Source organism: Crotalus tigris, unplaced genomic scaffold (assembly GCF_016545835.1).
Source record: "Crotalus tigris isolate CLP2741 ecotype Arizona unplaced genomic scaffold, ASM1654583v1 scf7180000021456.382230, whole genome shotgun sequence".
NCBI lineage: Eukaryota > Metazoa > Chordata > Lepidosauria > Squamata > Viperidae > Crotalus > Crotalus tigris.
The window spans coordinates 156,850-170,570 of NW_024098518.1; the positions used below are offsets into that span (position 1 = coordinate 156,850).

A 13,721-nucleotide genomic window follows, 5' to 3' on the forward strand; every position below is an offset into this window, starting at 1 on the left:
TTAAATAAACAAACAGATTGAAGCTCAAGAGAGGATAAAATTCATCTAATATGCCAGGTTTTTAATTGACTTGGTTAAATGAGTGTGCAATTCAACTCGCAGAATTCCCCAGCAAGGAGGAGGAGGAGGAGGAAAAGGAGGAAGGGAGGGAAGGAGAAAGAGGAAAGGAGGAGGAGGAGGAGGAGCTGAAGTCCACCAGTCATAAAAGAGCCAAGGTTGCCTACCCCTGGACTAGGCCAAGGTCTTCATCCGGGTTCCCACAAATGAGCAAAACAACCTTGCTGTCTGCCCATGAGCCAAATCCTGACTTCATCCCCTGGCCCGGTTCTCAACCATCATGAAGGTCCCACCAATTGCCCAACCCTTCTTTGCCCTAACGCCCTACATGAACCTGGTCTTCCTGGAAGAATCCTTGGTGGCCCGATGTTTTTGTCCTGTTTTTCCCCCCCCAACCCAGTCCTCCTTGACTCACATTAGGAAGTCAATAACATCTCCTGGCTCCAGCCCCATAGATGGAGGCCTGGCCACGCTCCGGTGGCTGCCCCTTGCTCTGGTGAAGGCAGTGACCGAATCTCAACCTCTGCTTGGCTTGAAGGCAAATTCAAATTCCAGGGGTAAAGGAGATTGCCCCCTGCCTGCCCCCCCACCGCCCAGGATGCCAGGGGAGCATTTGTCCTTCTAGTAAAAGTCAGACATTAATGGTTTGCTCAGATGCCCACGCTGGAGAGGAGTTTGGCCCCGGTGGGTTAACGGATGACTTATTGTCCCGTTAAGACCGGCTTCTCTTGCATAAAACCAAGCGTTATAAACCCTGGAGAAGCAGGCAGGCAGACAGATAGACCTTTTCCTAAGACTGCTGCCTTCCTCTGCCTCGCCTCTCCCCCAACTGCAAGGATGAAGGTGGTTGGCCGGGTAAGTCTCTCACACACACACACACACACACACACACACACACACACACACACACACACAATCCCAGCCGAGCAAAGTCTCTGGTGAAGGAGAAGTCACAGTAAGAGGAAAGGAAGGATCCTACTTGGGTAATAAGAGGTTGAATTCATACAACGTGCTGGACCACACAGCTTGCTAAACTTACAGAAGGTAGAAAGAGTTGGAAGAGGCCTTGGAGGTCATCTAGTCCAACCCCCTGCTCAGGCAGGAAACCCTGTACCATTTCAGACAAATGGCTGTCCAGTTTCTTCTTAAAAACTTCCAGTGTTGGCGCATTCACCGCTTCTGGAGGCAGGTTGTCCCACTGGTTAATTGTTCTCACTGTCAGGAAGTTTCTCCTTAGTTCTAAGTTGCTTCTCTCCTTGATGAGTTTCCATCCGTTGCTTCTTGTCCGGCCTTCAGGTACTTTGGAGAGTAGCCTGACTCCCTCTTCTTTGGGGCAGCCCCTGAGATGTTGGAAGACTGCTATCCTGTTCCCCCTCGTCCTTCTCTTCATTAAACTAGACATACCCAATTCCAGCAATTGTTCCTTATATGTTTTAGCCTCCAGTCCCCTAATCATCTTTGTTGCTCTTCTCTGTACTCTTTGTAGAGTCTCAACATCTTTTTTACTTCCTGGTGACTGAAACTGGATGCAATATTCCAAGTGTGGCCTTACCAAGGCCTTGTAAAGTGGTATTAACTCTTCACGTGATCTTGATTCTATCCCTCTGTTAATGCAGCCTAACACTGTGTTGGCTTTTTTGGAAGCTGCAGCACACGGCTGGCTCACATTTAAGTGGCAATCACTTCACCAGATCTTGATCTTATCCTTCTGTTGATGCAACCTGTTTAGTTTTATTCTGGCTTAGGTTTTTGATGACATTGAGCGTTGTGCGAATCGAAGGTGTTTGCTTACAATTTACCCTATTGTGTCATCCCAGAAGATGGGTGGAATTTGCAACTAGTTTAAGCATTTTATTCAAGTGGTAAGAAGCAGAAAATAGTCCGATGGGCTTCAAAAACTGGTCTGTTCTATCCGAACAACCAAACATCCATGGCTGGCAGAGGAATTCTGGGAGTTGAAGTCCACACGTCTTAAAAATTGCCAGATTTGGAGACCCCTATTCTAAGCAAAGTGAAATGGCCACACATCCCGACATTCCCTTCAACGTTTACTGGCATGAGAGTTAAGATGTGCAGGACCCAAATTTTAAACATTTAGATGATCTGCCAAGCTCTTTGGTCTGAAGGATACAGGACAGCACAGTGAGAGATATAAAACATCACCGCCTCAGCTTTGTGTCCAGTCTAAAGTTGCAGGATCCAATCTGGGTCGGTCACCAGGACTAGAGGTTAAGTCTTCTGAGCTTTCGGACTCATGTGGACCCCTCTTCAAGGAACTTCTCTCTAGCAGGGTATGTGTGCCAGTCTCAAGTGCCACGGAAAAACTTTTCTACCCAGTGTGGCTGGCAAACTGTCTCCACCTAACATATCCCCTGTATCTTGTTCTCAAATGTTGTTCTGTATCTTGTATCATGTCCTCAAAAACAGAAACTGTGTTTGTGTTTGCACAAAATTGGAAAGCACTGAAAGCCCCCCCAATATTGGGAAAATATTGGAATGTGCAGAAATGAATAGACTAACAATGACAATTAAAGATAAGACAGAGTCAGACTACTATGAAATTTGGGGAACTTTTTATGATTGGCTGAAAAGAGAATACAGTTAAAAGATAGTTAACATCAATTTAGATGGAAGAAGAAAGAGCAGATAAGGAGGGAGACCCAGGCGACACAGTATTGAATAACTGCAGGCTGTATAAATGTTTATAGAAGTATATACCGAGAAGGTTAGATAAATAGAAGTATTAATCTTATTGTATATAATACAGATAGGGAAATTTGGAGAGAGGAGTTGCTCGGACATTACCCCTGAATTGTATCTGAAGAGGGATGAAGAAAGGAGAGGAGAGAGAAAAGAGTAAAGGAGGGGAGAAGGAAGTAGGAAGGTTGGAGGAAGAGGAAAGGGGAGGAGAGTGGTGAAGGAGAGGAGAGGAAGAAGAGGGAAGTAGGGAAGAGAAGAAAGGGAGAAAGAAGGTAAAGAAGAAGGAGTGTGGATACGGTGAAAGGGGAAATGGGCGAGCAACACTAAAGTTATATGTATGTATTTATTTCATTTTGTTAAAAGTATCTGTATGTGAGTGTGGAGGGAATGTATGTTAATATCTGATAAGTATTACAGTATATGTATGGGGGAGAGTTTGGAAAAATAAAAAAATATTTTAAAAAAAAACAGAAACTGGGAGAGGGACCTGGAGTCCTGGTGGACAGTCACTTAAACATGAGCTAGCAGTGTGCATCAGCCGCTGCCAAAATGTCTAATACAATCCTCGGTATAGAATCGAAATAAGGTGAAATATTAGTGCCTTAGTAAGGCCACACCTGGAATAAAGCACCCAGTTTTGGTCACTACATTACAAAACAAAGATGTTGAGACTTTGGAAAAAGTGCAGAGAAGAGCAACTAGGACGCTTAAAGGCCTGGGGGCTAAAATATATGAAGAACGGCTGCAGGATTTGGGTATGGCTAATCTAGAGAAAAGAAGAACTAGGGATGACATGATAGAAGTCCTACAATATTTACGGGGCTGCCACAAAGAAGAGGGGGTTCGCTGTTCTCCAAAGTACCTAAAGCAGGACAAGAAGCAATGGATGGAATCTAATCAGGAAGAGAAGCAACCTAGAACTAAGGAGAAATTTCCTGACAGTAAGGACAATTAACCAGTGGAACAACCTGCCTCCAGAAGTGGTGAATACTCCATCACTGGAGGTTTTTAAGAAGAGACTGGACAGACCACTTATCTGAAGTAGTATAGAGACTCCTGCCTGAGCAGGGGGCTGGACTAGAAGACCTCCAAGGTCCCTTCCAGCTCTGTTCAGATTGATATTGATTGATATTATATTATATAGCAAAACAAGGATGTGCTGGACCAGCTAACCTCTCCGGGATCCTTTTTCCTCAGGCATGTCAGTCTTCAGAGACTCCGCAGGCTGACAAACATCTGGAGAACCCAAAGTCCAAGGAAAACTTCAGGAATTTCAAGGTCAGTGAAATTCAACATCAGAGGAACGATGCCTCTATTTTGTCCCACGGTTCCAGAGGATCAGGTGGGAAAATGCATCAGTTTTCCAGGAAAGACATTCCTGCTGGGATTAAAAATATGAATATATTTCAAAACCACTTCATACGTTAGAGGCAATAGGGCAAAAGTGTGTAATTTCTGTCCTGGGAAGGGACCACCAGGAGTTGGGGCAGAGGCAACGGAGGCTGCAGAGAGATATGCAACAGGATCCCCACTTTGTTAGAACAAGTGAGAAGGCCACAGCACCTAAGTTAAAAAAAATGTTCTTGTCTGCTTCATCTTAAAGCTAGTGAGATGGGGTCTTGGTGGTGTCTTAGCTTGGCAGGAGGAGGAGGAGGAGGAGGAGGAAAAGGAGGAAAGGAGAAGGAAGAGGAGGAGGAGAAGGAGGAGGAGGAGAAGAAAAGAAGGAGGAGGAGGAGAAGGAGAAGAAGGAAGAGGAGGAGGAGGAAAGGAGAAGGAAGAGGAGGAGAAGGAGGAGAAGAAGAAAAGGAGGAGGAGGAGGAAGAGGAGGAGAAAGAGAAGAAGGTAGAGGAGGAGAAGGAGAAGGAGGAAAGGAGAAGGAAGAGGAGGAGGAGGAGAAGAAGAAAAGGAGAAGAAAGAGGAGGAGGAGAAGAAGAAAAGAAGGAGGAGGAGAAGGAGAAGAAGGAAGAGGAGGAGGAGGAGGAGGAAAGGAGAAGAGGAGGAGGAGGAGAGAAGGAGGAGAAGAAGAAAAGGAGGAGGAGGAGGAAGAGGAGGAGAAAGAGAAGAAGGTAGAGGAGGAGAAGGAGAAGGAGGAAAGGAGAAGGAAGAGGAGGTGGAGAAGAAGAAAAGGAGGAGGAGGAGGAGGAGGAGAAGAAAAGGAAGGAGGAGGAGGAGGAGGAGGAGGAGGAGGAGGAAGAAGAAAAGGAGGAAAGGAGAAGGAAGAGGAAGAGAAGGAGGAGGAGAAGGAGAAGGAAGAGGAGGAGGAGGAGGAAGAGGAGGAGGAGGAAAGGAAAAGGAGAAGGAAGAGGAGGAGGAGAAGAAGGAAGAAGAGGAGAAGGAGGAGGAGGAAGAAGAGGAAGAGGAGGAGAACTGCAGGGTCCTTAGTGCTCTCTGAGTTTGGTGTTTTTTTCTCGCAGACATTTCCTGACCCAACTAGATCACATCATCAATGCTAAAAGGGAGTAGAGTTTGCTCTCTTAATATGCACAAATGGCTTGCCCTGTCAATGTTGGTAGAAATCTTTGTGATGATCCCTGTTATTTACTGAGCTGGTAATTCCCTGATTGGGTTATTGTTTACTGCTTGGTGTTAACCTCTGATTATCTGGGTGTGGATTGCCAGTCAGGAGGTGTTGCGGTCATTTAGCTTTGCGATCACCTCTTTTGAATGGGATGTAGCTGTTGTTTATCTCTGTGTGCCTATTCGTGGCCAGATTGTCTGAGAGCCGGAGGCTTCCAGGAATTCTCTAGCGCTTTTGGACTTGACTTGGTCAACATCTAGTCTGGGAATAGAAGTCCACCCATCTTAAAAGTGGCCAAGTTTGAAAAACTCTGCCTTGGATTAATCACTGTCACTCACGGCAGTATTTCCAAACTGTCATTTCAGGACGGGGCGCTGATTGACCGCGTGCATCACACATACCTGCTTATGCACACCAACCAGACGGTGGAATTTGTGCAAAAGAAGGTGGGTTCACCCAGGCAGAGGGTCTCTCGGGCACCAAGCACGGCTCAACAACATCCGGGTGATATCAGCGACGAGCCAGGCCTCTCTCCAGTTTTGGGTAGGGGCTGTATGGATATCCCAAGGATTGCCAGCTAGAGACCCATCAAAGTCTGTCCCCCCCCCTCCTCAAAAAAAGGAGAGAGATGGTCACGTGATCAAGGTCACATGATCAAAATTCAGACACTTGGCAACTGGCTCCTATTTATGACGGTTGAAGCATCCCTGGGTCACATGTTCCCTTTAGTGACCTCCTGACTTGCAAAGTCAATGGGGGAAGCTGGATTCGCTTAGTGACCATGTTAGCAACATAACAGCTGCAGTGATTCATGTTATCCATGTTACCTACTCAACCACTGTATCAAGAAAGGTCATAAAATGTGGCCAAATCCACTTAACGAACGTCTCAGCCACAGAAATGGGCTCAATTGTGGACTTAGTTCCCTCAAGTTTGAAGAGGGCATCGTACCTGTACCCCAGGGTGTCCCCAACCCTTGGTCTGTGGACCGGAACTGGGCTGCGGCATGCCAGCAACTGATCTGCACAAACAAGCAAAGCCCCATCCGCAAGATGCAGGCAACACACAAACCCATGCACTCTCCGGTCCTTGGGAAAAACCTCCCTCCATGGAACCGGTCCCTGGTACCCCAAAGGTTGTGGGCCTCTGCTCTAGTCCACAATAGTGTCTCCTCATAGTTCCCTCTCCCTAGAACGAGCAATACGGTGGCTGCAACCTCCGTCAGATGACCATCATGGAGGCCTTGGAGCTGCTGGACAATGTGGTGGACGAATCGGACCCCGATGTGGATTTTCCCAACTCCTTCCATGCCTACCAGACAGCAGAGGGCATTCGGGAGAAGCATCCTGAGAAAGGTGAACCCCTTGATTAGACCTGGAGTCCCTAGAAGGACAAGAGGGCCCCCCCACCACTTCCAGCTGGATGCAGAAAATGGCAATTCTAGGAGGCTGTTTGATGTCCCTGCAAAAATTAGAAGGATTGAATTATTTGGGTGTCTGGTCATGTTTAGTTTCCAACTCCTAGAGATGATGGAGTCCATCATCCATAATTCCCCATTCTGTCATGGGAGAAGGTGCTCTGGGACCATCCCAAAGTGTCTTCAACACATGGAGACCTCAAGCAGAGCAGGATGTTTTCCAGGGAGCCATCAGCACTCCTTGTGGTCACCAGGACAGGACAAGGCTCAGCTGGACCTTTCTGCATGTGAGCCCCTTCCTCCTCACCCTCCAGATGTTCCTGGGTCCTGATCTGATCCTGGCATCAAGAGGTTCCATGAGGCACTGGGTCTAAGCTGATGGCCCAATTGAGGTCGGACGGACCTGACACAAGGGACAAAAACAGATCCTCACTCTCTCTGGTCCCATCCTAGATTGGTTCCACCTGGTTGGACTGCTCCATGACTTGGGGAAGATTTTGGCTCTGGCTGGTGAACCACAGGTGAGATGAAGAACGAGGGGCATGGAAGGGGTCAACATTCCCAAGCCCTGCCCCTTAATAACCAGTGTTTACTTTTAGGAGCAGAAAAATGAGAGTTATGCTCATGGATGGGTGAAGAACCTAAAGTCCTAGCGTCTCTAATCAATACACATCGAGGAATCACTAAATCAAGACATCTCCAAACTTGGCAACTTTAAGACTTGTGGACTTCAACTCCCAGAATTAACTGGCTGAGGAATTCTGGGAGATGAAGTCCACAAGTCTTAAAGTAGCCGAGTTTGGAGACCTCTGCGCTAAACAAAATGGCATGTTTAATTGTACGCTTGCCAACGCCGAGGGCAGAAGAAAGGGTTCGGTCCAAAGAGTGACACTGTCAAATAAAGAGGAACCGAGGTGTTATGGGGTGTTTTTCTGATCTTGGTTGTTCCTACAGTGGGCTGTGGTGGGAGACACCTTCCCAGTGGGTTGCAAGCTGCAGGACTCGATCGTTTTCAAGGACTCCACGTTCCATGACAACCCGGACACAAGGAATCCTGTATACATGTAAGCTCTTGCTTGGTCTTGCTTTGTGGCAGAGGAGACCACCCTTGGATGGATGTAGAGAGCTACAAGGTAAGGTATGTGGATCTATGATCAGCAGCAATCTGGATCCTTGTCTCCCTGGTCATCTGTCCACTGTTGCCTCTCCATCTCTGATGGAAGAACTTATTTGCAATAGAGGTGAATATCTGTAGCTTGGATGTAGAATGAGGGTGAAGGTTTGTTCTCTGGACTTGTGTGTTGGTTTCTGAATGTTTTGTTACCAGGCTAGGTAACATCTTCAGCAGAGTTTGGGGAATGTTGTTGTTGGTGTTCTTCTGTTTATAAGGGCCTCAGGTACGGGTGTGTCAAGTGAGGGTCTTGTGAAGGGTCAGGTGGGAGTCATCAGTGAGAGGCTGGTGATGGGTCTTGTGATGGGGAGGTTACATCTGGTCAGGGTCATTGGGAGGTGAACTGCTGGTGGGAGTGGGGGATTGCGCGGGATGGTTGAGGGTCGGTGCTGTCTGTGGCTGGTTGTGCTGTTGATTTGGATTCTGAGGGGTTAGTAGGCTGGTTGCAGGTCGATGTGTCTGTTGATGGAATTGCTTGTGGAGTGCCAGGCTTCCATGAACTCATGAACGTGGTGGGTAGTAGCGTGGCTGATGATTTTAGTGTTGCTCAGCAGATAAGAAGAACTTACTTGCTGAGGGACCTATAACCTGGTTCCATCACATTTGTTCTGAAACCAGAGGCCATGAAGGAAGGATGGCTACTGTTGGCATTTATCTAAGGCTTGACAAATGCCTGATGTGCCACCTGCAGGTGGTCCTCCAGATTCTTGTCACCTTCTTCAAAATGCCAATGGAAACACTGTTTCTTCTCAATTCTTCTCTCTTGCTAAAACCTCCAGACCAGAGAATTTGAGATCAGATGTTCTCCTTTTTTTTACCTCCTCAGGACCAAATATGGGATTTATCAACCCCACTGTGGCTTGGAAAATGTCCTGATGTCTTGGGGTCATGATGGTAAGTGCTCTCCACCATACTTCTCAAAACACACACACACACACACACACACACACACACACACACACACACACAAACCCTAAGTGAAAGCAAAAATAAATCCTTGTTTGTCTATGGAGATTCTCAATCATCCAACTTTGGTTGTCCCAAAGTTGTGGGTGTTCCATCACTGGAGACTTTCAGAAAGAAACTAGACAACCATTTATCTGAGATGGTATAGGGTCTCCTGCTTGAGCAGGGGGTTGGACTAGAAGACCTCCAAGGTCCCTTCCAACGTGGTTATTCTGTATAGGCTACAAAGTAGTAGAAGGATGAATGAGCAATGAAGGAAGCAGTTGAAGCAAGATTGCAACTTCTGCCTTCTCTAATTGGATGCTCTCTTCATGCCACAAAATCAGAGGAATTATGGGAGTTGAAGTCTGACTTACCCGGAGCTCACATTGGCTGGCCTGGATACAATTTGCAATTAGTAATAGTAGTGAAGTTGGAAGGGACCTTGGAGGTCATCTAGTCCAGCCCCCTGCTCGGGCAGGAAACCCTACACCATTTCGGACAAGTGGCTGTCCAGTCTCTTCTTAAAAACTTCCAGTGTTGGAGCATTTACTGCTTCTGGAGGCAGGTTGTTCCACTGGTTAATTGTTCTCACTGTCAGGAAGTTTCTCCGTAGTTCTAGGTTGCTTCTCTCCTTGATTAGTTTCCACCCGTTGCTTCTTGTCCTGCCTTCAGGCGCTTTGGAAAATAGCTTGACTCCCTCTTCTTTGGGGCAGCCCCTGAGATATTGGAATACTGCTATCATGTCCCCCTTCGTCCTTCTCTTCGTTCTGCAACTAACTCTCCACCATTTCTTTTTTCTCTCTCTCTCTACCTGCTCCAGAGTACATGTACCAAGTGATGAGAAAAAATAAATTTGCCCTTCCAGAGGAGGTAAGAGATTGAGAAGATCAATCTACTTCCTTGTTCTCCTTGGGGTGGGGATGGGGGACAAGCTCCCACAGCTTCTCCTCTCTGTTGGAGGGATTTCCAGGGTACAACTTGAGGTCTTCTGCTCTCTTCACTGTAGTTGACTCACCTTGTTGTGAAAATATGTTTCTGGAGAGTTATCCTTCTCCTGGCCCAGGTCAATCTATGATAGGGTCCTCTGACCTCACCCCAAACCTATCTGAAGGCCAAATGTCTATGGAGTTTCTCAACCATCCAAGTTGTCCCAAAGATGCTTAGAGGCAACGGGACTTTCTTGGTTTTTTTTCCCTTGAGAACGTTTTTCACCCATGAAGTTTCTTCAGTTCTCTTCTCTTGGTAGCATGTCACCCTCCCAAACTTCCAGTTCTAGTGGCAGATAATCACACCAACTGGATCAGGAACCAACGTTTGGAGAATACATGGTCTTCGCCCACCATCTCCATCCCAAAGTCCATTAATAGTTGGCTCCCTCGGTATCTAGAAGAACTTCAGTTGTTCAGAAGCTTCTCGGATGAGACGGGAAACATTTTCAAAGAAAAAAAAATAACTCCCAGGACGTCCAGTTGCCTTGTGGAAAAGCACCTTTGGGGTATCTGAAGGCCAAGAGCTCAGATCTCAGAGCAAGAGCAGATGGGAATTCCACCATCTTCGAAGGGGAGAGTGTTGTAAAATGCCCCAAATATCCAAGATGGGACTTGATGTCCCTGCTTTGAGGAGTCCAACTAAACCAGGGGTAGGCAACCTTGGCTCTTTTATGACTCGTGGGCTTCAACTCCCAGAATTCCTGAGCCAGCTATGCTGGCTCAGGAATTCTGGGAGTTGAAGCCCACGAGTCATAAAAGGGCCAAGGTTGCCTACCCCTGAACTAAACTATCCCCCATGAAGATCAAAATCCAGGACTTTGGAAGTCAGGAGAGGAGGTGTTGCCAAGATGAGGTCCAGCACCAGGGGACAGCAAGACGTGGCCCAGCCAGCAATTCTTGGTTCGGCTGTTGAGGTGGCACCCATAATGCCGAAGGAAGCTCCAGACATGTCCTCTTCTCCAAAGAGAAGCTGGTTTTCTGTGGTTCAGTGGCTTCCAGCTCTTCCAAACCCATGGGCTGCCTCTCAACGTACCTTCTAGCCAAGGGTGCTAGTCCTCAATTTACAACAGTTGCTTAATGACCAGTTATGACAGAGGAGTTATGAGAAACCAGTTATGACCCAGATTCAGATGCCTGCCCCCCGACACACACACACACACACACACACACACACACACACACACACACACACACGGGCATATGATTGCCCTTGAATTGCAATAGTCCTCTACTTATGACCATTTTCTTAGAGACCATTCAAAGTTACGATAGGCCACTCAAAAGGTACATATGACCCAGATTCAAAGTTCTGATAAATGCTTGCCCCGACACAAACACACACACACACACACACACACACACACACACACACACAGGTGCATGATCACTCATGAATTACAGGTAGTCCTCTAGTTATGACCATTTTCTTAGAGACCATTCAAAGTTACGACAGGCCACCCAAAAGGTACATACAATCTAGATTCAAAGTTCTGACTGATGCCTACCCCCACTCCACACACCCCCAGGGCACATGATCGCCTTTGAGTTACAGGGAGTCCTCAACTTATGACCAACTGTTGACTGACGATTCAAAGTCATGACAGATGCCCCAAAAGGTATTCACGGCCCAGATTCAACATTCTGATGGGCGCCTGTCCGCCCATCGTGGCACACGACCACATTGCAGCTGCTCAGCACCCATCCTTGGCGATGGGTCCAGGTGGGGGCAGCTGCTGCAGCGGTCCTAGCAAATGTCCTTCCCCCCTCCCATCTCTTTGTGCCTGCAGGCCTTCTACATGGTGCGGTTCCACTCCTTCTACCCCTGGCACACGGGAGGGGATTACATGCACCTCTGCAACACCAAGGACCTCCAGATGCTTCCCTGGGTACAAGACTTCAAGTAAGGAGCTCCAAGCCATGGGGGGACGGGAAGGGCCAGGGCTGGGGTGGGGAGGAGGATACCTAGACACAAGCTAGACGTGTTAGTACCGCTTTACAAGGCCTTGGTAAGGCCACACTTGGAATGCTGCATCCAGTTTTGGTCACCCCGATATAAAAAAGATGGCGAGACTCTAGAAAGAGTGCAGAGAAGAGCAACAAAGAGGATTAGGGGACTGGAGGCTAAAACATATACTGGAATTGGGTATGTCTAGTTTAACAAAGAGAAGGAGGAGGGGAGACATGATAGCAGTGTTCCAATATCTCAGGGGCTGCCCCAAGAAGAGGCAGTCAAGCTATTCTCCAAAGCGCTGGAAGGCAGGACAAGAAGCAACGGATGGAAACTCACCAAGGAAGGAACCATAGAACATGGAAGAACAGAGTTGGAAGGGACCTTGGAGGTCATCTAGTCCAACCCCCTGCTCAGGCAAGCAACCCTATACCATTTCGGACAAATGGCTGTCCAGTCTGTTCTTAAAAACCTCCAGTGTTGGAGCATTCACCGCTTCTGGAGACAGGTTGTTCCACTGGTTAATCGTTCTAACTATCAGGAAGTTTCTCCTTAGTTCTAGGTTGCTTCTCTCCTGGATGTGTTTCCATCCGTTGCTTCTCCAACCTAGAACTAAGCAGAAATTTCCTGACGGTGAGAACAATTAATCAGTGGTACAGACGTGATGGGTGCTCCATCACTGGAGGTTCTTAAGAAGAGATTGGATAGCCATTTGTCTGGAATGGCATAGGATCTCCTGCTTCAGCATGGGGTGGACTAGAAGACCTCCAAGGTCCCTTCCCACCCTCGTTATTCTGTTAAACCAGAGTGGAGGAGGCATTGCAATGCCCAACCTCTGTCTTGCACCTTCAAGAAGGTATCTCCACTGCAAGATTGCAGGTGCACAGAAGCTTGTTTGCTCCCCGGGTGACTTTTAACATTCATTTGCAATAATGGTTTCTCTCTGGTTTAATGTTTGTTAATTTGTTTGCCTGCTGCAGCCTCCTTGCCTCCCACCTGGCCTGTGGCAGGGGACCAACCCTGCTCTTTTCCTAGCAAAGGCTTTGTCCTCTGTCCTAGTCTTCTCCACACTGGTGGCCTCAGAAGCGTCGGAGATCCCTGGAACAAGATGTCGGCTTCTTTCTGGCTTATCAAAGAGAGCCAACATCAGCACGGTTCAGGACAACAAGGAACCCCCACCTCTCTGCCACCCCTCTTTCAGAGGGCTGGAAAATAACCCCCCACTTCTCTGTCCCTCTCTTGCAGCAAGTTTGACCTCTACACCAAGTGTGAACAGCTTCCTGATCCAGAGCAGCTGAAGCCCTACTACGAAGGCTTGATAGCCAAGTACTGTCCAGGCCAGCTGTCCTGGTGATCCCCTGGACCTCAACGCCTTTGGACCCTCTGCTCCAGCTTCTTCCTTGGCAATCCCAAAGGTGTTTTTCCAGGAGGCAACTGGACTTTGCTTTTCTTTGAAGACGTTTCGCTTCTCACCCAAAAAGCTTCTTCAGCTCTGACTAGATGGTGGGGAACGGAAGCTCTGGAGCAGCGGTTCTCAACCTGTGGGTCGGGACCCTATTTGGGGTCCAACGACCATTTCAGGGGGTCGCCAAACAACGCAGTCCACCATTTCCCCCCCCCCCTTTTCCTTAGCTGTGCTACTCCCTTTTATTCTATTGGCTTTTGAAAGCCAATAGAAGAGACTCTCTTGAATAGAGTCTAATTCTATTGGCTTTCAAAAGCCAATAGGAATTGTCCAGGCTGTCTCTGCCCTGCTGAGCCCGCCCAAAGTCCCATTCTGCAAACAGTGCTGCACCAGTTGAGTAGTCCTCGACTTACGACCAGTTGGGGGTCGCGGCATTAAAAAGGTTGAGAACCACTGCTCTGGAGGATCTTCACAACGTATGCGCACACTTCAAACCCGAGGCTACACTAAGGCAGAAGCTTGTCCACCCCGAGGATAAAACACCCACACTGAGCAACGTGATATATGC

At 47.8% G+C, this 13,721-nt stretch overlaps 1 protein-coding gene across 1 annotated transcript; it reads left to right on the forward strand.

Moving 5' to 3' along the window:
- Positions 1-792: 792 nt before the first annotated feature.
- MIOX (myo-inositol oxygenase) lies at positions 793-13,279 on the forward strand. The gene is made up of 10 exons (XM_039318692.1): positions 793-912; positions 3,955-4,035; positions 5,641-5,721; positions 6,468-6,630; positions 7,146-7,213; positions 7,647-7,756; positions 8,690-8,757; positions 9,632-9,681; positions 11,588-11,700; positions 12,994-13,279. The coding sequence occupies exons 1-10, from the start codon at positions 895-897 to the stop codon at positions 13,100-13,102; spliced, it is 861 nt and encodes a 286-aa protein (XP_039174626.1). The 5' UTR covers positions 793-894; the 3' UTR covers positions 13,103-13,279.
- The last annotated feature ends 442 nt before the right edge of the window (positions 13,280-13,721 follow it).